General features: G+C 37.7%; 1 protein-coding gene across 7 annotated transcripts in view; it reads left to right on the top strand.

The window, feature by feature from the left end:
• ETV1 (ETS variant transcription factor 1) overlaps positions 1-27,003 on the top strand; it is a 96,573-nt gene that overhangs the window by 33,884 nt on the left and 35,686 nt on the right. For 6 of the 7 annotated variants that reach the window (XM_007445592.1, XM_007445593.1, XM_007445591.1 and 3 more), the window contains 3 exons: positions 17,471-17,600; positions 21,159-21,347; positions 25,654-25,901. In XM_007445592.1, coding sequence (XP_007445654.1) covers positions 17,471-17,600; positions 21,159-21,347; positions 25,654-25,901 — 567 coding nt within the window. The remainder of the gene's footprint in view (positions 1-17,470; positions 17,601-21,158; positions 21,348-25,653; positions 25,902-27,003) is intronic. The other variant, XM_007445596.1, reaches the window with a different exon arrangement.

The following is a 27,003-nucleotide window of genomic DNA, read 5'->3' as shown; positions in this document are numbered from 1 at the left end:
TTTTTTTTTGCGGTACGTGGGCCCCTCACTGTTGTGGCCTCTCCCGTTGCGGAGCACAGGCTCCGGACGCGCAGGCTCAGTGGCCACGGCTCACGGGCCCAGCCGCTCAGCGGCATGTGGGATCTTCCCGGACTGGGGCACAAACCCGTGTCCCCTGCATCGGCAGGTGGATTCTCAACCACCGCGCCACCAGGGAAGCCCTATATTTTTTGTACGTATATTTCAGCATATAAGCACACTGTAGCTAACCATATTTAAAAGAGATACATACTAAGTAATGCACCTGTATCAGAAATGTTATAATTATGTCGGTGGAATCTAATGTGGTAAATTGAAGAAATGTGCAGTGGCTAAGAATTTATATGCATGCAGTTGTAAAGGGAGAGGGGAATCAAGCTTAATCTGACAATATTTATCCCTATGCACACCCTCAGTTTACAAAGCTTCGATTAACTTCAGGGGAGCGAGGTGGAGAATGCAAACCAGGCCTGTTTTGTTTGTGATCATACACTTGTTTTGTGGGTGGTATCCTTGTGTTTCTCCAAAGTTCATCTTTTCTATTTGCACACATGGAAGGAGAGCCGAGTCCTCTTTCATCTTCATAATTTTCTAGTTTCTTGGAAATGTCTATTACGAAGGAGGGCTGTATAAATCTTCTTTGTGTGGTTTAAGTGCTAATATAAGCTGCCGAACGTATCAGCTGGCTACAGTATTTGACACACTTAATACTGACTTTACACCTGCAGTTATAGCAGACACATTGGTAGAGCTCTGTGTTCTAAAGAATGAGATTATATTTCAGAAGACAACATAAAAAAGTATTAAAAAGTCCATTTTACTCATGAGTTTCCTACATTGTGTTACATCGGTAAAACATTAAGTGGCTTGAAAAAACACTGTTTTCATTGTCTGTCATCCTCTTTGATCACTAAGTTGTAGAAAAATGATTGTTCCTGTATAATTTGTGATCTACAGTAGGCATTATAATATCCGTTTATTCACATGGGCTTGTTGTTAGCATCTAAGCGTCTCAAGAGGCAAATTTTAAATAGGTGCTTTAGGTTGACACAGCAGTAAATACAGTTTTGACAGTTTTAAAAGAAAGCAGTTAAACATGAGAATACATTGATTGTTTGGTTATACCAACTCATTTGAGCCTGGAGATCCATTTATATATACCTTACATCTTTAATATTTTAAATCCACAAGGATTATTAGTAACTAATATTTATTTAAGTGAAATTTATGTGAAAATACAGTCCAATGCAGAATTTCCCAGTTAGTGCATCTATATATTATGCATAACATAAAGACTTGCACTGTGCAAAGATTAGTATGATTTGATATGTATCTTGATGTTACCACAAAACGCTTTGTCCAAAGTAGAAGTAAAAAGATTTGTAATATACAAATATTATTGCCTCCGTGCCGTGATTTTCTATTTCCAATAACACCTGTACAATACTGCTACCTAGTTATGCTCTACCTTTTATGTTTAATGTGGTAATCTAATTTCCCCTTATTTGCAATTAGCAAGTCAAAGTAAAAAATGTACATTGGAAAGTTGCCCTGACACTACTGCTCTGGAGCCAAATATAGTAACCGGTGAGAAGTCTTGGTTCCTATCAGACAGGGCTGGTTCCTGAAGGACCAAGCAGAACGATCTTATTACATGGCGTTTTCCCCTGTAATGTAACCTCAAGGATGCACTTGTGGGATCATGCAATAGGAAGGCTCTAGAGTAGGGGAAAAAAGGAACAGACTTCCTTTGAACTAGCAGCTGTGAAGTTACATCAACAACTCTATGAAGTGTAATAAAAAATTTTGGGATAATTTTCTACACATTTAAGAAGCCCTTCTGGAATACTGTGAATAGGGTGACAATTAAGGAAATTTCTAAGGTTATCAGTTTGTGTAATGAATGAATAGTTGTATAATACTTGATTTCGTATTTTTAGCTATTCTCATGATTATATATCCCTAGATCATAGCAAGTAAGTCACATATAATTGTAAATTTATATAAATATGTCTTGAGATGAATTGGGCTGCAGGGTATAAAAATCATATTTAAAAAGTTGTATTATCCATGGTTAAAGTCTTTCTCAATAGCTGTTCATTGTGAAGATTGTGAAAGTGGATAAGAGTAGTCTCTTACTCTATGTAGTACCATAAACTGACTTGGTGCATTTGTGATTCATAACTCCCAACTGTTATGCCATTTAAAAATTAGAGATGTCTTCCTGTAGAAAAAAATTAATTTAATCTATAATATAATACATTAAAAAAAAAAACATATTCAAAGGAAGCAATCTATTTTTTTTTTTTTCCCTTCGGTATGTGGGCCTCTCACTGTTGTGGCCTCTCCCGTTGCGGAGCACAGGCTCTGGACGCACAGGCTCCGCGGCATATGGGATCTTCCCGGACCGGGGCACGAACTCGTGTCCCCTGCATCGGCAGGCGGACTCTCAACCACTACGCCACTAGGGAAGCCTAGCAATCTATTTTTTTAATGAATTTATTTATTTATTTATTTTTGGCTGCGTTCGGTGTTCGTTGCTGTGTGCAGGCTTTCTCTAGTTGCAGCGAGCAGGCTTCTCATTGCGGTGGCTTCTCTTGTTGCGGAGCATGGGCTCTAGGCGCACGGGCTTCAGTAGTTGTGGCATGTGGGCTCAGTAGTTGTGGCTTGCGGGCTCTAGAGCACAGGCTCAGTAGTTGTGGCGCACGGGCCCAGCCGCTCCACGGCATGTGGGATATTCCCGGACCGGGGCTCGAGCCCATGTCCCCTGCACTGGCAGGCGGATTCTTAACCACTGTGCCACCAGGGAAGCCCTGGAAGCAATCTTTTAAAAATAAGTATGTTACGAAATCACAGAAACCACTTAAAAAATGCTAGTGTAATTCTGAAACTCTTCATCCCAAAAACAGTTTTCTTGGGATTATATCCTTTAGCTGTGGAAATGCGATCTGTGTATACACTGATTGTTTACATTTGCTTTCTGAAACTTTTGCAAAGTAAAATCAGCTCCTTATATACTGTATCTTATGTGGTATCTCTTGACTGTTTATTTCATGGCCATGTTTAAGCCTATCCAAAGCTCCCTTCATCCTTTGGCTTGTTTGCTTATTTTATTTATGAAGACTGGGCCTGTGTCAGTAGAGACTTTTTATAGTTATTCTGAGATCACTCGTGCTATAGATTTTTTAAGTTAGTATTTATTGTTAAGAAATGACAAAAGGGCTTGATTGGCATCTGGAGGTGCTGATGGTATTGTCACAGTTTAGGAAGCAAACACTGTACTTAGCTATGAGTCTCATTTTTTAAGAAAATGTTATGGATTTTCATAAGGAAGTATGGTCAGCAATATTATCTGCTGTATGAAAAATAACGTGCACTTTTCTAAATGTTTCTACGTAATAATGAAACATTTTTTTCTTCATAAAGGCTATTTTGGGGTTAAAAATGTGGCTCCCAAATCATAGTATTTACTTTTATATTTCATGAATCTGCCTTTTCTTGGAGAGAGTTCTTAATCTGGTACAGTTAAGTAACCATTTTTCAAGATGGGCAAAATAGTTTGGATAAAAGCTTTTCTGTAAGAATGGTAATTTCTCATGGAAAAAGCTCTAGTGTACAATTGAATTAAATATTACAGGGCATATTTAAAGAAAATCCCCAAATTTATTTTGGGGAAGAAATTCTAAAAATTTTGTACCAAATTAGTAGTTGGTTTAAGTAAGATGTGTTTGTGGGATTTATCCTCATTAGTAGTAACATCTGTAACAATTGAGGCCAAGTGACAGATAATTTCTTTTTTAAGAAGGTGTTTATTGTCAGGAAAATTACAAAGTTTCCTTTGTAATTACTCTTTGTTATTTTGGCAGCCTGTAAAGTTTTATTGGCATTTACTGAAAGGTACTTTTTTTGGCTCTAGGCAGCTGCCTTTCTTTGTGGGGTAAACTTTTCTAGCTCTGGTATTCACAACATATTTTCAGCTTTGTCTACCGATGGTGTCTTTTTGAACAAGGAGCCAAGTGGCTAATAATGTCTGAATTGTTCTCGATCATGTCTTCAGGCGAGTGACATCAGAATACTGCAGGTGTACTTCAGCCATTTGAGTGTTGTATCCTACTTATCCGGTGTATCATTTTGGAACTAAAGTGGTCAATTTAAGACCATGCAAATTACAGGCTCTTTCACATACAGCCTGGAGGAAAAGTATGTTGAAATTATGAATCGAAAGTGAGGATTCACTAATTTGAAAGAAAATAGAATCTTTCAAGCAGTACCGGGTCACCAAATCAGAATTGAAAGATTCTTTTCAAGGGGTGAATATTAAAAGAAGTAAAGCCCAAACATTGAAGAAATGGTGCTATAATAGAATTTTGTTAGACTTGGGAGTGTGACATATACGTTTGGAATTTCAGTTGTCTTGGTGGTGGTATTCACTCTGTCGCCCATGTACCATTTCTCTTACCTCTGGGCTTATTTAAAGACTTTTCTAGTTCAAGCCATTACATGTGAGATGAATTCTAAATTTAGAATTATACTGCTCTAGTTCTGAAGACCACCAAATTCATTTAAGCAAGTCTTTGCATCACTAATTACTTATTTCATTGCTTTGAAAATAATACTGGAGAAAGTGGTTATACTTTATTTCATAAAAACTTATTTATTTGACTACTTGTTCTTAGTGAGTAAGACGTGCAAATCATAGAAAACTGCTGGTCTTTTTACTAATTATTATTCCAAAGTGATGACGGGCATGTTAGTAATTGGCAGTCTTCTTTGGCAATGAAATATCATCTTAATTTTGTTTTTTATGTTACTATGGTCTATAGAGTAGTTAATGTAAAATTTTAGGTTGGAGCTTCTGTATTTGTGATTTAATAAAAAAGAAAATTAAAGATTACATTTATCGTTTGCTACTTCTAAGTAAAAATATCCTTAGATGCTACTGTCTGCCTTGGTTCTTCTCTACTGTCTGTTGTCTACTTTCTTTTTTTTTTAATCAATAGATTTCAAAGAATATATTTACCACCTTTTATCTGAACCACTTGTTAGAGATCTATACAGATAGTTTGCAGAGGGTGGTACTCTGAGGTTTGTTCTGGAGAGCTGGATGAGGCAGGGGGGGTGCAGGATAGAAGAAGCCTTCCTATGGGAAGGACCTGTCTTCGTGGTCACACAGTATCGAGGACAGAGCCCTCTTGGTGTCTGGGTATTCTGCAGGGCCCATCTGTCATGGCCTGCTTCAGAACCTCTTCATGCTAGACTGAGAAACACCAGGTAGTGTTGGCATCTTCCAAGTCAGCTAGGAATAATAATAGATACTGGTCAGCCTTTCCCAAGGCAGTACTGTCCGTTATTTGAAAGAAATTACAGAATGCCAAGGTAGAGAAGTAATATTAATTTTTGTAACCGTATAGGTCTTAACGAGTATCCGTATCAAAGCACAATGGAACAATTTCTGCAGAAGAGGTATCTTCTGTATTTATAAAGGTCGTAAGTAGGTAATTGATGAAGCAGGGCAGTTTTTGAGGGGTGTGGGTTTGGGTGGGCATCTTGATTCAGAACTTCATTTCAGTTTATTAGATCTGTTTCTCAAATAGCTGCAGCTTGTTCAGGTTTGATTCCTGCCAGCTGGATATGAAGTACTCTCTGTTTGGGCTCGCTGTAGAGAATCTCTTTCCAAAAAAATAGTGTCGTGCTGCTTTCCATCTACTGGACCAGTAGGGGAAGGAAGATCTGATTTGAAGCCAGTACAGAATGCAAAACTGATTCGATTTGGATTGTTTTTACGTTAGATCTTCTTTTCCCTGTTCTTACCCTTTTCCGGATGGAAGAACCAGTTTCCCACCAGGGCACTTTCTCCTGGCAGTTAAATTGTGAAGGGGAGGATCATTTAGCACCATTACTGCTGACGTACTGTTATAGTAGGATTAGGCTTTAAAATTCAGAGGAATGAATCAACACTGTCCGAGGTCTCTCTATTTTTAAATTAATGGTGCTTGTGATGCTTTTAAACTAGGAGTGTAACTTTTTGTCTTTTGATTCTGCTTTTTATTTTATCAACATAATAACATTACTTTTCATCATCAGCTAGAAAGAAGGTGGCCCATGAAATGCCTTTTAAAGCATCAAGTGTTTTAAAATATTAACCATATGTACACCTTTCTAATGTGCATTATGCACCCTCCTTTCTTGAATATAGTAGATTATACCCAGTTTTGCCTTTTCTTGGTGATTAAGTCTCATTATGAATTTCAGTGACCACCATTTGCTAAAATCCAGTAATGCCCTCAGGGATTATTGAGGTGCTTAGAGCTGCATGGCCTCAGAATGTTATGCCCTCTGAATTCTTGCATCAGACTTTTACATTTTTTTTTTGACATCAGCAAGGAGGTACTTACACCCAGAGTTACTTTTTAGAACTACAAGATTGCTTAGTCTGATGCTTTTGTTTTGGAGATGAGGAACAGAAGCCCAGAGAGGTTGCACACTGTGCCTGAGGTCACGCAGCTAGTTAGCGGTGGTAGGAACTAGGTACAGATTACTTGACTCCTTATCCAGTGCTCATTCTGCCAGGCCACACTGTTTGCTTTTTCCTCTTGTCAAGGTACCTTCCTTATAGGTTTTCCTCCATGTGTACATTGTTTGTTCTTAGCAGTTGACTTGACATACTACTGTGAAGTGGTATGTGTAGAGTGTGTGAAGTTTCCATGTGAGATTGGAAACAAGGTGAAATAGAAAACGTAGTATGGTAACACTCTGATGGGTGAAGTCCCGGTCCTATCACTGGTCACTTCACTTTCTTGAGTTTCAGTTTATCTTCTGTGAAAGGAAGTGCTTGGAGTAATAATGGTAATAACTGACGTTTCCTGAGTTCTTAACCACGTGCCAGGTAGTCTTCAAAGTTCTCCTGTGCATTACCGCATTTAATTCTCACACAAACCCCATGAGGAAGGTCTATGATAAGCCCCATATTACACAGGGAGAAACTGAATCCTGTAGCAGCTACCTAGTTGACCAGAAGTCCTTAAGCTAGTAAGTAGCAAAGGCAAATTTCATCTCCACGCTCTTAGTCACTGCTGTTATGTTTCTGGGTGACCTACGTGTTCTCTTTTAGCTGTCATGTGTAAATATTCTGGGTTTGAATCATAACAATGCCAATAGCTAATATTATTGAGCACTCACGTACTTTACACATAGCGTCCCATTTAATCTTAACAGCAACTCCACAAGGCAGGTGCTATTATCATGCCCACTTTGTAAAAGAGGAAAGTGAAGTTCACAGAGGCTTGCCCACTCTTACAACTGGTAAGTAACAGTGGCAAAATTTGAAACCAGGCAGATTGTTACCTTCACTGCTCTGCCCTATTGCCTGAGAACAAGTACTTGAGTACCTAAGCCAGAGCGTGTTATGAGTTTTGTGATAGTTATTTTTGCTGATTAGAGGTAATGTGTGTGTGTGTGTGTGTGTGTGTGTGTGTGTGTGTGTGTCTGGGCACATGCACATCCACATGTGGAAACACACTGACTAATGATTTCTTAGCTATGTGTTTGATGAGGTGTAGAAAACTCTCATGCCAAGCATAGAAATGAGGGAAGTGAATTTAGTGCCAGAGAGAATGGGGTGTGGAGTGGTAGCGATGGTGGGAACTGTGACAAATAGGAAAACATGGGTTGTGGCCAAAGGGGAAGCTGATATAGGGCTCAGTCAACTGCTGTCCTATTTTTCAGGCTGGAAAGTGGATTCAGTGTTGCTGGATATTGTGTTTTTTTCTAGAGAAGCCAGAATTTTAAACCAGAAAAAGATTTTTAAGCTGATTTTTAAATGATCACAACGGGGGCTTCCCCGGTGGCGCAGTGGTTGAGAGTCCGCCTGCCGATGCAGGGAACGTGGGTTCGTACCCCGGTCCGGGAAGATCCCACATGCGGCGGAGCGGCTGGGCCCGTGAGCCATGGCCGCTGAGCCTGCGCGTCCGGAGCCTGTGCTCCTCAAAGGGAGAGGCCACAACAGTGAGAGGCCGGTGTACCGCAAAAAAAAGAAAAAGATCACAACGAATTGAAATTATTTCAAGCCACTATGTGAACCAGACAGAAACATTGGCAACCTCTGGTTTAGACCATCAGGACTGGTAGATAAGTGACCTTCACATGAGTCAGAGTTGGTTGCGTCTCGCTATCACCGCTAGCTTTGGAAGAGGGAGGGTTCCAAATCCAGAATACTTGTCCATTCTATTCTGTCTATTAAGATGTCATAATGGTAGTCTGTGGTGTAGAGAAAGTTGAATTATGAAGTGTACTTTTAACTGTCTTGTGTGAGGCTTTTCTCTGTAGATTGTGAGGATTCCTGGCTTCTGATTTTGGCTCTGTCCTCAGTACTGGTTTCCACGTCTGTAGACACCACACCAGATTCTGGATGGGGCTGTGGGGTGCAGGATGATCTCCGGGACTTTTTCAAGCTCCATCCCCTCTTTTGTTCGGGTATGTACACCCCTGGCAGGACCATTCAGGAATCCCTGCAATGGAGCATGCAGTCCCTGTTACTGATAGGAGGAGTTTGGTATTAGGAAAAAAAAGTTTGATATGCCCTTCTGAGAAAGGTGTGGCTTCTCAGAGATTCAGTTCTGGTTTACAGACTGCCCAGGAAGTTCCTTGCATGTGCTGAACATTTACTTCTGGGAGCAATGCAGGGGCAGTTTGATGACTGTTTGCCTTCCTCTAATTAAAGTAGCTCCTCTTGTTTATATTTTTACCCATAGGGCGTCCAATTACGGTTCCTTTAGCACAGAGGTTGCTGAGTACAAACACCGGCTCAATCGCTAAAACTTGATCATATCTAATGTTTTCAATTGTGATTACTACGGAGCAGCATTCTATGTGTTGCCAAAATAACATCAAAGGACCAACTAGGTATGGGATCTATCCCCACTGATAATATTCCTTTAAAAAACATTGTATCATCTTTTTGATAACAGCTTTACTCATAGAATATTGCTTCAGAAAAAAATATATATCAACTTGCTGTGCAGTGGTCAAAATTTTTGTCTCAGAAATATTATAGGTGAATCTATTTCCAGATGCTGCAAATAATGGAAAATCATGGAAAGTGGGATCAGGGTCTCTGTCCTTAAATGTGTTTCAGTTTGCATTTTGATAGCAGTTTAGAAATGTTATCGCTTGTTTTGTCACAGGCATAATTCACATCTTTCTTCGGGCACTGTAAACAAGAGAAATGGTTTAATGGCCCCATAGAGGCACTCTGCTGATAGCTGAGATTAGGCCCTTTAGTAATGGATGTCGGTGTGTGTATGTGTGAGTGGTATGTGTACACAGTGGGGGTGGGGAGGGCTTGGAAGAAGTAAATGTACTGGAAAAGAATCTTTGAGAGTCTCAGATGCAGCAGAAGTGCCTGCCGATTTTCTGTAAGACTTGGAAGATGGTTTTACGGAGTGTGTGACACTATTGTCTTTATTTGTACACAAGCCTTCCCCTTTGCTTCTGGAATTTAACCCAGTACTAATTGAGGTCGCTGCCACCCATTTATCACCTGAAATTGAAGTGATGTTAACTTAAAGTGAATGCTTTTCATCTAGTGAGTGTATTCCCAACTATATATATTTGTATAAAAGGCTACATGCATTTTTCATGCCATGCTTGTATCTGGTCTTAAATAACCTAATTTATGTATACCATTTACTTTTTCCCCTTTTTACAGAGTTTTTTTTAATTTGCTGCTATAGCCAAGTGAAATTATTTTACAAACACTTTTGTGTCCACAGAATGATTTGTTTTGACTTCCTCAGCTATATTTTGTAGACAAGTGTAAAAAACTCTCTGCATTATACATAACCATGGTCTAAGTAAATGCCTTGAAATACCTCAAAACACATAAATTTCTAGTGTTTTAGAGCCTGAATATCATGTCATGTTTTTCACCATCTTTTTTGTGTGTATCCCTTTAAATTGGCTACACAGCCAGAGTAAACACAGGGTTAGTGAAGCAAAATTAAATATCCGTTGTTAACTAATTTAGCTGTTCCCTATCGCTAGCACGGGTCACTGTGCCAGATCTTTCTCCTTTCTCATTGCAGACCATAATCTAGTCTAGGGATCAGCAGACATTTTTTTTCTGTTTTTCTATTTTCAGATAGTAAATATTTTAGGCTTTGTGGGTCAAAGTGTTTCTGTCACAAATATCCCATTGTTACTCAAAGTAGTCCTAGACTCTACCTAAATGAATGGGTAGGATGGTGTTCCAATAAAACTTTATTTACCAAAACAGGTGGGAAGCTGGATTTGACCCATGGGCTGCAATTTGCTAACCCCTGTTCTAAAATACTGTACAGTAGACTATTCTAAAACAGACTTTTTGAGCAGACCAGAAATCGCAACATCAAACTCAGGAGACTCTCATCAAGGCTCTAAATTCCCAGCTAATATTGATTCAAAAACTACAGATGTGATTCAAAGACATAGTTTTGTTTACAGAAGTAGTAGTTAAAAAATCTGATGTGCTTCTCTCTGCAGGGTAACTGTTTTGTACTCACAGAAATTACTGCTCTATTTCACTCTTAGGATAAGAGTCGGGAGGAAAGCAGAGTGAAAGGTCAGAGCTAAGACAATTTATCACCGTATTTACATTCGGTGTCCACACAGAGAAGGGGACCCATCACTTGTGACACTTTGGTTATCAGAATCAAGGGGAAGCTTTAGATGCTGGATAGCAATGTTTTTCCTTCAGTGGAATATGAGTGGTGTGAATTTTTAAATGCCTTTGGCCACAGCAATAAATTGAAAGAAGGCCACAGCAATAAATTGAAAGAAGGCAGAATGCCTAAAAGCAAGCATGAATGCTCTAAGCGTTTTCATTTAGATAAAAGTGCAAGAATATATTATTAAGGTCATGTATACAGAAATATGCATAGCATACACATGAAGTGATCAAACTTAAAGAAGACTGGCTAATATATTTATTAGAACTTTTCTTAAAAAAACAACTGGATAAGCTCTAATTGGACTTCTGTGAGCTCTTGATGGTTAGGACTGTGCCTTACTGTTCAGCAGCTTCTGTAGCTCCGCATTCCCTGCCCCTTAGCAACTGGCATAATGTCTGGGCTGTAGAAAATGAATGAATTAATGACGAAGTAAATGGATAAAGAAACATCTGATATAGTGTTGTAGTGGTGCTCGTGCATGAAGGAGACCTTAAGTGTGCTTATTCAAAAATATATTTGAATTGTATGCTCAAGGGTTCAAGAGTTGCTGCCCAAAGCCCATGGCTTTAATTCCTAGCCTGTTATAAGTTAGTCCTAGGTCTTTAGTTGGACATGAAGCTTAGCTTTTTCATGCCTTTAAAAATTCTTTTTGCAAAGTTGGAATGCTGATGTCCTTATCTTGAATGATGAGAATCGAGAGTTGGTGAAGGTTCTTTGAAAACTTTATAATACTGTGTAAATTTGAGTCTTTTTTTAAAAAAAAGCATTATAGCTTGTGTTTTCTAGCACTATTCCAAACTCAACCAGAGTTCAGTATGTTAGCACCTACAGTTTAGCAGATTATCTTTCTTAAATTTATATCATGTTCACTATAGAAATATAAGCAGAAACTCAATTCGTAAGTTTCATTGTTTATTCTCTGGACTAACATGAACCAGTAAGTCATAACATGGTCTGTTCTCAATTTAGTGGTGCCAAAAAATACTCCAGGGTCATGACTGTTTAGGAAATTATTCTCCTATGAGCAGTTTTTTAAATTCATTATCTCCATCTCTAATGTTGTAGGTGTTCAGATATGACCTATATGTCTACCCTGAGCCAAAGACTTGGTTGTATACAAGCATTGTTGCGTTTGTAAAGCCAAGGGCATTTCTGTGCTCCAGGAGAATGATGACAACAAGAGTGGGTCTCTGGTCAAAAATGTGGGCAGAAAAAAATGGAATCCAAGATGATGCCTCATAGTTCATAGTTCTAAAATGAAAACAATCACTAATCTAACAAATACTTTACGATGAATACCATAAACCCAAGTAAACTGTGTGAATTAAGAAGTGGTTAAGTTTATTTTGGAAGTGCATTTTTTAAAGTCCTGGTACTTTGGAGCACTTACATTTAACCATTAGAGGAACTCAGTCATTGTAAGTCAGCCTTTAAGATGTGGTTTTAAAGGTCAAGCCTCCATCAAAGAAAAAATGCAAGAATCATCTCTTGAGAGTTCTCTTGGCTTCTCCTTCTAAAAATCTGATTGTCCAGAGGAGTTGCAGGTCATAAAAGTTTGCATGGAAACGTGTTTGAGGAAGACAGCAGATTTCATAGATAAATGATCTGAACTGTCTGAAGTCAGGGATAAGGATATAATATAATATCATTGGGAACCATCACTTCTTTGTAAATGAAATGAAGGAGTTAACTCACTTGATTTGACACACTTGAAGAAGGAACGATTCACTTTAATTAAAACTACAAACAATGCCGATTCCTGTAGCCCTGGTTCCAGAGCCAGCCAGGACAGTAATACAGTAAGCGAGATGAAATGTACCTAAGCAGCCTCGGCAGCAGACTGGAGCCATGTTCAGCGAAAGTAATTTAATTAGTGTTGATCATGACTCCAGATGATGGTGATTTGATAAGGAATAATTTAGTACTTAACAGCCTTTTACATGCACCAACTCCTTGTGGGAAGGTAAAGCAAATTGCACAAAATGAATGTGCTGCTTCCACTTGTGACTGTGCCAGTGAGCTGGAAAACTGCCTGTTCACAGACGCTCAGGCTCTCAGCCCTGTGATGAAATACCCAACAGGGTCTCAGCTCAGCCCTCTCTGGTGGGAGTCTCTGTACTACCCTTACTGAAGAATAATAAATAACAGAAGTCATTTTTGTGATCTAAAATCTCGAGGAAGCAGAAAAGTGAAAATGAGGAAAATAAAGTAGCTCCGGTTCTTGTGCAAAAGGTTGACGATCTTAGGCTGGCTTCTTTTTTCCCCTCAACACAGCAGTTAAAAAAAAATCCTAGCATTTGGCTTACGATTAGAAAAAAAAAAGTCATGATTCCAAGGGCACACAGTGATTAAGAGGCCCACACACGGAGAGAGTAGGGGAACCCTAAACTTCTTGGAGAACCTGTGAGAATCCTTGAGTGTTGGCATCTAACAAAAAGGAAGGCATTGTTAGTTTTTTAAAAAACGTCTTTTCAGGTACTGGACCTGTTTCAGTGCAGCACACACTGGATCCAGGTGTTGCCAAGCATCATAGTGGATTTGAAATTTGCCCGGTTGTGAGAATCACCTAGAAAATTTTATAAGATACAGAATCCTGATCTATATACCAGCTTTAGTGCATCAGTTTCTGGGAACAGGGTATGAGTTTGCTAGGGCTGCCATAACAAGGTACCACAAACTGGGTCCCACCCTAATGACCCCATCTTAACTAATTTTCCAAATAAGGTCACATTCTGAGGTGGGGTTAGGACCTCAGGATAAAATTTGGAGGGGACACAACTGAACCTGTAACATATGGAGTATGGGAATGCCTGTTTGTTTTTTTTCAGAATTTCCCTCAGTAATCTGATGATTGGCCAAATTTGGGGGTCCCCTGTTTAGGGATCTACTTGCCTCTGATAGCACTTTGGGAATCCTTATGTGTTCTTTCTTCTAAAGTCACTTTGGGAAACTCATGGGGCCAGTCTGAAAGCACTAGAGCTCCAGATGGTATATCTACAAGGATGGGTCATGCCTTTTGCTTCTAGGTTGATATTAATGGACATTTTGATAGGAGGCTACTCTCCTGCTAGCAACCATTCCCAATGGTACCCCAGACTTGTCATTCCTCCCGTGAGTCATCTGGAATTATTTATTATGTGAAGTTGAAGCACATTATCAGATGTCTCTGCTGGAAGAGGAGGCCACCAGACATTTCCAGGCATCTTAATTTGTATAGCATTGCTTGATGCTTCTCATACTTTTAAATCTTTTTATGGCGATACACATTCATTACAATGCACAAATCTTAAGTGTATAACTTGATGAATTTTACATAGGTATATACTCATATATATACACCGCCAAAAGCAAGATATAAAATATTTACAGCTCTGTAGTAGGTTACTAGTGCCCTTTCTCAGTCATGAACACTCCCATCCACCAACAGAAGGAGATTCTTTCATTATCCATTAGTTTGGTCTGTACTTGAAATTCATATACTGTGTACTCTTTGTATACTCTTTTGTGTTTGTCTTACTCAATTTAGCGTCTGTGAGACCATCCACATTTCCGCGTGTGTCATCAATGTGTTCCTTGTTAATTCTTGTGGAATATTCCATTGTATGAATAAGCCACAATTTACTTATCCATTTTTCTGCTAATGAACATTGGAATTTTTCCAGTTTTTGGTATTATGAATAAAGCTGCTGTGAACATGTACTTTAGTAAACATATTCAATCCTTTCTCTGATATCTACCTAAGAGTATAGTTACTGGATCATAGGGGAGATTTATATGGAGACTTGGTAGATAATTCAAAAAGTTTTCCAAAGTGTTTTTGTCAGTTTATACTCTTAGCAGCATATGTAAGCAGTTCTTATTGCTTTAGGTCTTCTTCGTATCTTGGTAATGCCAGTCTTTTTCAGTTTAGCCATTCTAGTGGGTGTATAGTGAAAACCTCGTGTGATTTTATTTGCAGTTTCCTGATGAGTAAAGATGCTGAATACTTTTTCATATATGCTTGCTTTGTTGCTCATTTGTTTGTCATTTGGGCATCTTCTTTTATGAACTGCCCGTTTGAGTCTTTAGCCCGTTTTAATTGGGTCTCTTGTTTTCTTTTATTAATTTGTAGCAATTCTTATTATGTTGAATATGATTTCTTTGTCAGATCTTTCTATAGCAAGTATCCTCTTGGTGTCTGTAACTTAGTGTCTTGATGAAGAGAAGTTCTTAATTTCAATGAAGCCTAATTCGTAGATTATTTTCTTTTATGGTTAATGCCTTTTGCATCCTGTTTACTAATCTTTTCCTACACTATGGTCCCAAAGACTTTTAAAATATAGTAATGTTGAATATGGCAGTCTCTGGTATGTTTGATATTTTGATAAATATGATAAACTTTGCATCATACTGGCAATTTATTAGATTTTAAGTTCTTATCCATTTTCATTCATATAATTTAGATCTCATCTCTCAGGTATAATGATTTGTTACCTAGTTGAATGGCAAAGTGAGTCCCTTTGATGTTGCTACTGCTTTTTCTTAGGAAAATATAAAACCTACTACTTAATCTAAAGTGCTGAACTAGGGTATACACATTTTGCTGTATATGTTCAAGTAAGTAATAAACAGTGGAAAACTATTTGTTAAGAAAGCAACAAATGCATGGTTAAGATATTACAAGATTGCATCATACAATATTTGTCATTCTAAGAAGTAACACACACACACACCCACAGGGAGAGAATTTTCTTATAGAATACTACTTTAAATCTTTTGTGATTTTTTTCCCAAATTTTAGAAACATTTCATCTTGCAAATTCAGGTAAAAGTAAAGAAAATAATGTAGTGAACTCCCACCTATCCATCAGTCAGCTTTTAACATTTATCAGCATTTTTCTATTTGATTCTTCCCTCATACATTTTTTTCTAGAGTATTTTAAAGAAAATCCCAGAGCTTATTTTTTATCTGTAAATATTTTATGAAGCTTTAGCTTTAAACCTTTCTTTTTGGTACAACTGCCATTTCATTATCACATCCAACAAAATGAACAATAATTTCTTAAACATCTAATACCTAGTCCCCATTGAAATATCTTATTTGTTGGAAAGGTGTCTCTTTCAGTTGGTTTGTTCAAGTCAGAATCCAAACAAGTCCTCATGTTACAATTGATTCTTTAGGTTCTTAAGCCTCTTCCATCGTAACGTTTTATAAATTATAACCTTCTGACTTGGTAAAGTTAATGAACATATGTACCCTTTGCATATGAAGAGACATGTAATTTTCCCCTTTGTTTCTAACTCTCTACTTTGAGTAGGTATATTAAACACACATTAAATTAGAAAAAAATACTTTGAAATAGACCACTCAGTGAAATAATTGTATTATTATTTATTAAGTTTTCCTTAGACAACTAATTTAGATGAAACTTGTTTACTTCTGTGGCACATTTGTTTTCTACAGTGTTTCAGATGTCTCTTGAGTACCACTGAACATTTTTGTCAAAATTATGTGCTTATATAAACAAATAGCATTTATCTTCCTGGAGCTTGGTAGCTCTTGATATCAATTTCTTATACTAAAGTTATATATGACATTCAAGTTAGTACAAGTTCATAATGCTGTAATATCATCATCAAGACTGAATGGCATCATAAGCCACAAAGTTTCTCTTGTAATATCTTCCTTTATAGTATATACACTTAATATTTTGTTTTAATCCCAGGTTTTATAGGACTTGGAGTAACTACCCACAGTGTGTCCTTCTTGTGTTTATCCTTGATAATTCATACCTGTGCAAATTGTATGAAAATAAAATTCATTCTCATGTCTATTTTCCCCTTATCTTTTTATTCATTTTCCATTTATACTAAAACTTCAATTATTCTGAGGATCTCTAATATGCATTTGTTCAGTTTCATATAGAAGAATAAAAATATATAATCTTATTTATTTATTGGTTTGAAAGCTATGATTCCAAATATACATATTTCTTCATATTTTATGATATTGTCTTTATATTATATTGAACAGTAATGACATATGACACTAAGTCATATGAAAAAGGAGGAAACATCATTTTATATAGAATAATTGTTTTATGGTAGATTATATATGAAAAATAACTTTAACATATTTCTCACAATGTATCTTCACACTTCTGGTAAGTAGTTAGGCAAATAGTTTTATCTGTATTTTTATATATGAGCTCTGGCCTAAAAAGAGGTCGAGTTTTTGTCCTTTTGTCCAAAGTATCATTAGTTACCCTGAGAACTGCATGCATCTGGACTTTCTTTCTCATAGTCCAGTTGTTATTCCATTAAACCATTACTGTTGGTACATTTGAGATATTTTCCTTTCAATAATACTTAAAATTATGTTCCTGTCTTCAGTTAATTCTTGGATAATCAGCTGTATTTTTTCTGCTTTAGTCATTGGAAACCTTTCTGAAATGTTTTCAAGCTTACTTTCTGAAAACTTCTAGTACTGTCAATATCAGCTAAACCAATTACAAGTAGTTCATCTGACTTTTAAGTAATGAGAGAGAGTTAAGGCATGCATTTCGTTATGCAGTAAAAGCAAACGAGTATATGGAGATTCTCCAGAATCTTTTCTTGCATGAAATTCATCCAATGTGATTTTTCTTATGTATGAAAGTTAATATTGAAATGTTAGTGACGTTTTAACCAAGAGGAGTAGAACAGATTAGTGTACTTAATTCCTAACTGTATTTCATTTTTGTGGGTATTTGTGTTTTGTTTTCTAGTGGCTTTTCATGGCCTCCCACTGAAAATCAAGAAAGAACCCCACAGTCCATGTTCAGAACTTGGCTCTGCCTGCAGTCAAGAACAGCCCTTTAAATTCAGCTATGGAGAAAAGTGCCTGTACAATGTCAGGTAAAGCAATCAGGTGTATAGAGAAGGCCTGATGGTTCTTATTGAAACACAATTCCAGCATAATATAAAATCTCAAGTCATATTTTATGAGTTACACCTGCAGCATATAACAAGCTAATTAGGTTATGTGTTTAGCAGAACTCGGAAGGACCATTTACTGTCTGATTACATACTTTCAGAATCATTTTAATTAAAGGTCAAGTCAGAGACCTATCATTTTTGGGGGGGGGGGGTCTTTGTTGCTGTGTGCGGGCTTTTCTCTAGTTGCGGCGAGGGGGCCTACTCTTTGTTGGGTTTTGCTGGCTTCTTATTACAGTGGCTTCTCTTGTTGCAGAGCACAGGCTCTAGGTGCGCAGGCTTCAGCAGTTGTGGTGCACGGGCTCAGTAGCAGTGGCTCACGGACTCTAGAGCGCAGGCTCAGTAGTTGTGGCGCACGGGCTTAGTTGCTCCGCGGCATTTGGGATCTTCCCGGACCAGGGCTCGAATACATGTCCCCTGCATTGGCGGGCAGGTTCTTAACCACCGCGCCATCAGGGAAGCCCCCAGAATCATTTTAATGCAGTCATTTTTATCCAGATCATGAGTTACTTTTCTACTGTAGTGATGCACTATGGGATTGAAAAGAGGGACTGGGGACTTCCCTGGCCATCCAGTGGTGAAGAATCCGTACTTCCACTGCAGGGGGCACTGGTTCAATCCCTGGTCAGAGAACTAAGATCCTACATGCTGTGCAGTGTGCCCAAATAAATAAATAAATAAACAAGTAAAAGAGAAAGGTGCTTCCTGTGTCTGTCTTGACTTAAAAAAGAAAAAAAGAGAGAGAGAAGTTCTTACTTTGCATGCATGAATAGCTGCTGAAAGTTCTCATTAGAAAGAAAGCATTATGCACTTTAGATAGAGTGTGCAGGAAAAAATGAACCATTTGGCAGGTCTAAGCAGTACATTAGTTATCTGACAGGTTTTGCAGATGATCTATAAGATGCATTCATGGACAATTGCAGTAAAGTTAGAATTTTATAAGGCTTAGCAGAGGCTATTATCTATTAAAAAGCCAGTGTTCCTTCAGATGATAATAAAGGGGGGTGGAGCAGTAGAAGTGCATTGTTCATTTGTTGGAAAATTTGATAACATGTATGTTCATTAAAAACCCTTCATAGTAAATTGCATTCTGCTGCTTTTCATATCAGCCTCTAATTGCGTATGGAAAAAGTTGGCTCTGTATATTGTATGTTATTACTCTCAATTATAGTAGAGACGTACGTAGTTCTTTAAAGGAGTTAGTTTAGAAACTTATAAAAATGATTACAAATATTTGTGGTCTTATAAATTATGTTGATTGCAATTCATAATATGTTATAATCCAAAGGAGTCTTCTATTTCCTCAGATTTTTTTTTACATATATTCTTTTTTCTTTTTTGTGGAATAATTTTTTTCCCTTTTTTTTTTAAATTGAAGTGTAGTTGATGTACAATATTATATAAGATAGAGGTGTACAAGATAGTGATTCACAGCATTTAAAGGTTCTACTCCATTTATAGTTAATATAAAATATTGGCTATATTCCCTGCGTTGTACAGTATGTCCTTGTAGCTTATTTTATGCCTAGTAGTTTGTACCTCTTAATCTCCTACCCCTGTGTTGCCCCTCTCAACTTCACTCTCCCCACTGGTAACCACTCGTTTGTTCTTTATATCTGTGAGTCTGCTTCCTTTTTGTTATATTTACTAGTTTGTTGTCCAAGATAGTTAAGATTTGAGAAACTTCGATGTGTGCAGTCTCACAGTACCTGACCAGTGCTTGGACATTCTATTACTATTTGTTCTTGCCAAGTTGTCTTTTATATTTGCTTTTCTAGGAGGTTCACCAGAGCCTGAAATGATGAGGCAGTTTAGTTGAACTGCAAAGCTTTTATAAAACAGATCTCTTGTAGAAGCCAACTATTAAAACATACTGAGTTCAGATAAAACAATATTGATCAATCTGAGTTTTATTTTTATCGTGTTTTTAATTTTTGCATTTTCTCCTTCAGAGTACTGTGTATTCTCAGAGTAATTATTTAACATATGGAGGAATTTTTCATTAATAAACCAAATAGGTATAGAGTTGCCATTGCATTTTAGCATTGATCAGAAGTGTGGCTATGAAATAACTGCTGCTTTATGGACTTAGAAAGAAGAAAGACATATCTGACTTTCATAAATTAATGGTAGAATTACCTGAATATTTTGAGGTTCTTCTTGGGGACCAATAATTCCCACAGTGATATATGGATTAAATTTTGTTATTTCCATTTCTATACAAACAGTGTAACTCAATACAGCATTTCATAAGGGAAAAAAGTAATATTCTAGGACAGGAGATGTATCATTTTTTCTTTTTATGTGGGAATGAGACAGGTGAACCAGTTTATAAAAGAAGTGGGTTCACATTCAGAAATATTGGTAGGTGAAATAGGTAGGACCAAACATAATATGAGTTCCACTGACTTTGCCTTAAAGCAAGAAAGACTTATGCAGCACATGCTCCTTCACTTCTATAAAGTATTTTTGCACTTGGATGTTATTCTGTTGTATAGATGGTGCAACAGGGTAAATTATTACATAAGTCAGTTTTTTTTTAAAGTTTCTTTTTTAAAGAAAAATATATATTAATGAATGTTTTTTATTTTAAAATGAAATACAGTATTTTAATCTAGAACATCTTTTTTTGTTCAGAAATTTAAGTACAATTTGTTTTCAATGAAATATTTTTTAGATCACAAAAATTAGTTAAATCATATTCCTGAGAGCTACACTAAAGAAAGCAACTTAAATTCATAATGTATATAAAAACAAGATTACTCATTTTATTATTTTGTAACTGTGTTCAGAAGTTAGACGATGATAACAGGATTTTACTCTTAAGAACATTATTTTGTACCTATTCTTATACTCCAAGAAAGTTTAAAGATATCAGAGACATAAATCTTTATTAATTTGCCTCATAAACCTTTATTATCCTATGTGAGGAAATTAATGCCAGGCGTCATTTATTTTACATTAAAAAAATGACAGTAAGGCAAAAGCATGGCCTTCTTAGAGTTCTAACACAAATAAAGGCGAGCCAGGTATGATCCGCATCTCGTTAAAGTGATGTGAGTTCTTATTCTAAAATCTTATGTAATATAGAAGGATTATAATATCAGAAATATTTAATGATCTAGAAAAGATCTATGAAACTTGCTTAAGGAGACATATCAAGAATAAATGGAAATAATATGCCACTGCTTTCATTGACAGAGATGTTCCTTATAGTGTGTTGTTTGTATATGTATTAAAAACAGATGTTTTATATTTATGCTGTTACCAAGTTATACATTCATTATCCCATTTTCTTTTTAAGTGTGTGACAGTTTCAAAGATTACGTGTTCTAGAGCTGCGGAAGCCAAAAACCATGCAATTCCAACTTCCTTAAGACTTGAGCCTAAAATATTTTTTCTACCCTTGGGTTGGGGGAAAAAAAAGTTTTAATTGCTCCCAAGAAGCACATGTTCTCTTTTCTTTCATTCCTTGGGTAGTGCCTATGATCAGAAGCCGCAAGTGGGAATGAGGCCCTCCAACCCCCCAACACCATCCAGCACCCCAGTGTCCCCCCTGCACCATGCGTCTCCCAACTCAGCTCACACTTCGAAACCTGACCGCGCCTTCCCAGCTCACCTCCCTCCGTCGCAGCCCATTCAAGACAGCAGCTACCCCATGGACCACAGGTAACTGCAAGTACCATTTAAAAAAAATTTTTGGTTGGAGTATAGTTGATTTACAATGTTGTGTTAGTTTCTGCTGTACAGCAAAGTGGTTAAGTTATACACATACATATATCCACTGTTTTTTTAAGATTCTTTTCCCATATAGGCCATTACAGAGTACTGGGTAGAGTTCCCTGTGTTATACAGTAGGTCCTTATCAGTTACCTATTTTATATGTAGTAGTGTGTATGTGTTAATGCCAATCTCCCAATTTATCCCTTCTCCCACCCTTACCCCCTGGTAACTGCAGGTACCATTTAAAAAAACAAAAAACAAACCAAAAAAACAACTGTTTTTAGCATTCTTGGAAGAAATTCCTATTACTACCAATTCCTAAGACCTACAGTAAATTCAAGGGGAGTGTATTAATTTTGCACATCTGTGCAAAATAATTTTATTTGCTCTGTCTATCTTTAGCTATAAATAATTTGTGGAGAAGGTCATTTATAAAAATTCCTTTATAAACATTTAAATTGGTGCTAAAATGGAAAATTAATCTATATACTGACATTTGAACATTTCCCTTTTGCTTTGCTTGAATTAAATTGCTTCACTTAAACTTTAAATCAGATCATCCCATTTTTATGAGCATATGTGTGTACTTTTTCTATAAAGTTAGGCGACTAATTTTAGTAGGTGGCTTACAGAATTAGGTTCTTTACCTTAGATGAGTGGTTTAGCTGTACATAGTTTTGCAGAAGAAAACTTATTGGATAGAGCTATCTTTCCTCCTTTCCAAGTAATGAATATTTAATGTCAGTAGAGGCATGACCCCGAACACTGAGAATATAAAGAGGTAGAGACTCAATTAGTATTACTTAGAAAGGAATAATGCAAGACACAACATAGAGCTAAAGAGAATGTTACGGTGGGTAATTCTCGACTCCTAGAGATGAAAAAATTCATATTGAAGTAAAATATTGGAGGACCTTTAGAAGCCTTAATAATACAACTTAAAACACAAGTCAATTATGTATAGCATCCTTTCTTCCCCTTCTACCTTGTACTTATATAGAGTGAGTGGTGTGCTGGTAAATGGTTAACAGCAGGCTCTATGGGAGAAAACCCAAGGACCTTGATCTATAGCATTTGATGAGTCTGTGATGTAAATATTGCCCCCATGGCAGACTCCAGGGTATCACTGTGACAACCCTGAATGTGGAATTGCAAAGAGATGTGTAGTAACATGCCATGAAACAGTATTTCTACCAAATAGATACAATAGACATAACCTCTAGAGCATAATTAGTATAATTAGTAGTAAAATGTAGTAAAAGAATTAGGAAGTGATGAGTTTTGAGTGTTTCCTGCCTTTGTTTTAAATATAATTTTTTAATAATTTTAAATTTACATAATTTAATTCTTAACAATGGCTGTGTTTAAGAGTTGGCTCCCATAAATTCCTGCAAATTTAACAATAAGGCCGTGCAAATTGGCTCTGACACACCATTGTAAAAATAGCTCAGCCAGAGGAATCTCCCAGATCAGCAGAGGAAACCAGAAGATGTGCCACTGGCAACTTTCTGAAAATAAGAGAATACTCAGATCTGCTTTTTATAGGTTATTTAATGGGACTCAATCTCAAGTTCAGTAACTCTTTTGATATGAAGGTAAGATGAAAGCGTTCTTTCCAATGTGAGACCAAGTAGTAACTTTCCTACCTTGGTTTCCATCCCTGAGTCCTCCTGTGCTTTAGTTATGAAATGCTTCCCATTATCGTTCCCTTCTCACCCTGTGGACTTGAGACTTTGTCCGAGTGTAACGGTATGTGCATCTGTGTAAACAGTTTTGTAAATACAGATGAAAGACATCTTATTGCCGGGTGGGCCATTAAACAGATGCACATTGTGCAGGGCTGAAAGGGAAAAAGAGGACGACAAAGAAAAGCAAGTTTTGTTTTGTCTACTTCTGGTGACTTCCCAGAGTTCTTGATAGCGCGTCTCACACCTCAGATGAGGGCCAGAATTAGAGATTGCATAGTCGGTGCTCTGTGCAAAATAGTTCTTTCTTATGGGAGGTGACTGCTGAACAAGCAGTATGGCTGTTTTTAGGTGACCTAACTTGAAATGCTGTAGCCAAACCCATTTTAGTTTCTCTACTTGAAGTCAAATATTTGAGACTGAGAACAGCCGGCCCGGAACTAGAAGAGGGAAGCTCAGGGTCTTTTCCCACTGCCCCCCACTGAGTGTTGAGGACAGCACCAGCTGGCCGATCCCAGGAAAATCTCTGAAGCCGTATGCTTCTGAGGAGGATTTCTTGGAGAGCTCTAGCCAACAAATGACAGTCCCTCAGTTATAATTGGCAAATTTGCTCTGGGAACAGATCCTTTCCCCCAAATAGCCCCATCCAGCCGAGGCACCCCACCTCACTCTGGGAATGCTTCATGGCCAACTGGGCTGCACCCTGCTTCCTTTCCTCAGCCTCATTCTGCTCCTTGGGCCAGCCCTTTGGCACTTTTTCCTGAACCCACTGTGCAGGAGCCCTGTCTCTTTTTCTCAATGTTTCCCACCACTTAGGCACTGTTTTCCTGTACCCAGGAGCTCATCAGCACACTCTCCTTACCCATGAACTCTCTCCAGAAAGCTTCTGGAGTCGCTTTCTCTTTACAATTGGTCATAAGAATGATACCACAAACTTGTAGTTTCTTGTGAAGCACGTGTGTTTGATATATTCCTGGTCCTCAGTGAGTACCAACTGGAATCATGTTGACTTGTGGAAACAAATGGCTTGATTTTTCAACAAAGCTTTTAGTAGAAGTATTATTATCTTCCTTTGAAGGCTTCCCAAGTGAGCTGGTTTCTTTTTTTAACTTCAGCTTACAATTTTCTTATTCATTCCTTGACAGTTCTTAATGATAATTTGTTTCTTTTTTTGGCTAATGAAATAAGCAAGAGAACGGAAGTGAACGCAGTGCCAGTCAGCCTATTTTGCTATATCTGAGTTTCTAAGTTTATTTTCTGCAGGTGTAGGTAGAATTTCAGTGCTTTCCATGGCAGCCGGAGAGGCTAGAGTTAAATCACAGGGTGGAGTGTTCTTAGAAATGCTAAAGCAATTGCCTTGCCATTCTTTTCGCTTTTACCTTGTTTTCATTTAACGTTACCAAAATTAAATGTTAACTTTCCAAATTAAAGTCTGAGGAATGCTTTTGGGGGTGGGTGCAGCGGAGTTAATAGGCTTACATTTGCTCATAGAAATGTTGGATAGGTTATTTTTAAGCACTCCTGGGCATGTTTAGAGCTGTTAAATCTTTAATTAATCCACATCTTTGCGGTGGGTCAATGATAATAGGATGAGAAACACAGAACTGAACCGATGAAGTGATTAGCCAATCAGTACACAGGATAACCAAGAAGGAAGGCGCGTAGAAACTCACTCTCAGCCTTCTGCCAAGGCCTCAGAACTTCCCCATGACCTAACAGCACCGACCTGTCCCAAAGCTATGTGATGCATGCGTGTTCCTTCCACCCCTGGAGGTCTGCTGTAATATTTTATGCTTGTTTTCATCAACCTGATATTTTGTTTGAAGCTCTTGGAAGCCAGTGAGTTCTGTGTTGCTGTTTGACAGTAAAGAAGTAGTCTTTTAAAACTAGCTTGGATTTCAGTCTCTATAATATTTCCCAGTTTAATTTCTCACTAGAATACAGTGTTATTTAGGACATTGTTGAAGACGTAAGAGTCCTGCACATTTGAGAAGAAAGTCATTCCCTTCTTGCTCCCTTGATAACTGATGGTAAGGGAAGGAAAACCAATAAGGAGGTTTTTATTTGGTTGATTTTGTTTGTTGGTTGGTTGGTTGGTTTGACAACAGAATTAAAAGCTGGAGGCTGCAGTTTGAAATCAGATTCTTTCTGGTTCCCATGTTTTGTTTTGTTTTTCTTGTCTATAATTAATTTGAGACCCTCTTAATAAGGAAATCTGGTAAATGATCCAGTTGATTTCTAGTTGGGCATTTCAACTGTTAGAGTGTGTTATTTCTTGCAAACACTACAATGCTCTCCTAGCCTTCCCCGAAGCACATCTTTAACTTTTTGTCATGTACTGAAATGGTGCCGAATGGAACTAATTAGAAGGGGAACACAAGGTGTATTATGATTAGAAAGCACAGTGCTACTGACCCAGGAAGGAGATATCTAGTCCTTGTTAAAGATTTACACTTCGGGTCAGCTGGTGTCTTGTTCGTTAACTAAGCAGTTAAAAATCGTGCCAGTGTCTTTAAAGGGTATTCCTTGTTACTATTTTATTTGAAACATGCTCTCTTATTCCCCAGATTTCGCCGCCAACTTTCTGAACCCTGTAATTCCTTTCCTCCTTTGCCGACAATGCCAAGGGAAGGACGTCCCATGTACCAACGGCAGATGTCTGAGCCAAACATTCCCTTCCCACCTCAAGGCTTTAAGCAGGAGTACCACGACCCAGTGTATGAACACAACACCATGGTTGGTGGTGCGGCCAGCCAAAGCTTCCCCCCTCCTCTGATGATCAAACAGGAGCCCAGAGATTTTGCATATGATTCAGGTAGGCCTGTGCTTTAAGTTATGTTTAAGACAAATCTTTTCACTCGCTTGTCAGTTTCATTAGTGTTGGCCACAGATTGGGTGGCTCCTGACCACTTTTTGGTGGAATCTTTCTGATTTATTCCTTCTTTGAATCTTTCTCTCTATGTAAAGGGTTGGACTGTCAAACCATTTTGGCATGAGCCAATGGATGAAATAGTGTCTAGAAATGAAACCTGTCCAAAGAAGAGTACAATTTGTAAAATTACGCACACTCTCAGCCCAAGAGAGTAACATGATCATCCTTTTCTTGATTCTGGGCTTTCTTTCCATTTGCTCCTGCAGCACTGTTTAAAAACAGTATTTACAGAAAGCAATATTCTTCCGTACTGAGTAACTTATTGCTTATAACTGTTTGTTTGTTTCTTTATTCTTGTGGCAAGAGTCCAAGGGTCCGGAAGTAAGAATTCTTCCATATTGGGAGAGGAATAGCAAAAATAGCGATAATAGGCTTAGCTCTAGTCTCACTGAGCCCGAAAGATCTCACTAAGTAGTACGTCAAGATGGAGAATTGGGGTTTCCCGAAGGTAAAAAGCGCTTATGTCTATTGTTAATGTTACCACCAACTTTGCCAATATTTGACCTTAAGAACTCAGAAAAATTACTTAACTATTCTGTGCTCATTTCTCTTGTTATAATCTCAAAATCAGGACACCTGCCTTTCAGAAATCTCAGGAATTTTGGGAAAAAGTATGAAATAAAAGCTAATGCTTCTAAGAAGGGCACCAGGCACAATATTACTAACGTTATTGTAAGCATGGTCAATAGATGGTTGTGGACTTAAAAATATTTGAAAACAATGTGACTTCCTTTCATCTGGATGCAAAGTTGTGGATGTTCTTTATGAAGGAACTATTGCTTCTCTAGGCATAACTCTGCTGAGTTTTTCTATCGGTTCTACTTGAGGAAAGAAAATTGTCTCCTGGCCTTAAGTTTCCAACTTGCATAAAGTTCCCTGTTTTATTATAAACTGGTCTTAAAGCTCAGCAAGAAGGAGCCCTACCACTGAGAGTCTCCCTCTGGCCACCCTTCCTCATTGGACAAGAAGTTGAAAAGGACTAAGG

The sequence above is a fragment of the Lipotes vexillifer genome, unplaced genomic scaffold (assembly GCF_000442215.2).
Source record: "Lipotes vexillifer unplaced genomic scaffold, Lipotes_vexillifer_v1.1 scaffold1198, whole genome shotgun sequence".
In the NCBI taxonomy this organism is placed as follows: domain Eukaryota; kingdom Metazoa; phylum Chordata; class Mammalia; order Artiodactyla; family Lipotidae; genus Lipotes; species Lipotes vexillifer.
The sequence above is the reverse complement of the archived record's forward strand: the minus strand, read 5'-3'. Positions and strand labels throughout refer to the sequence as shown.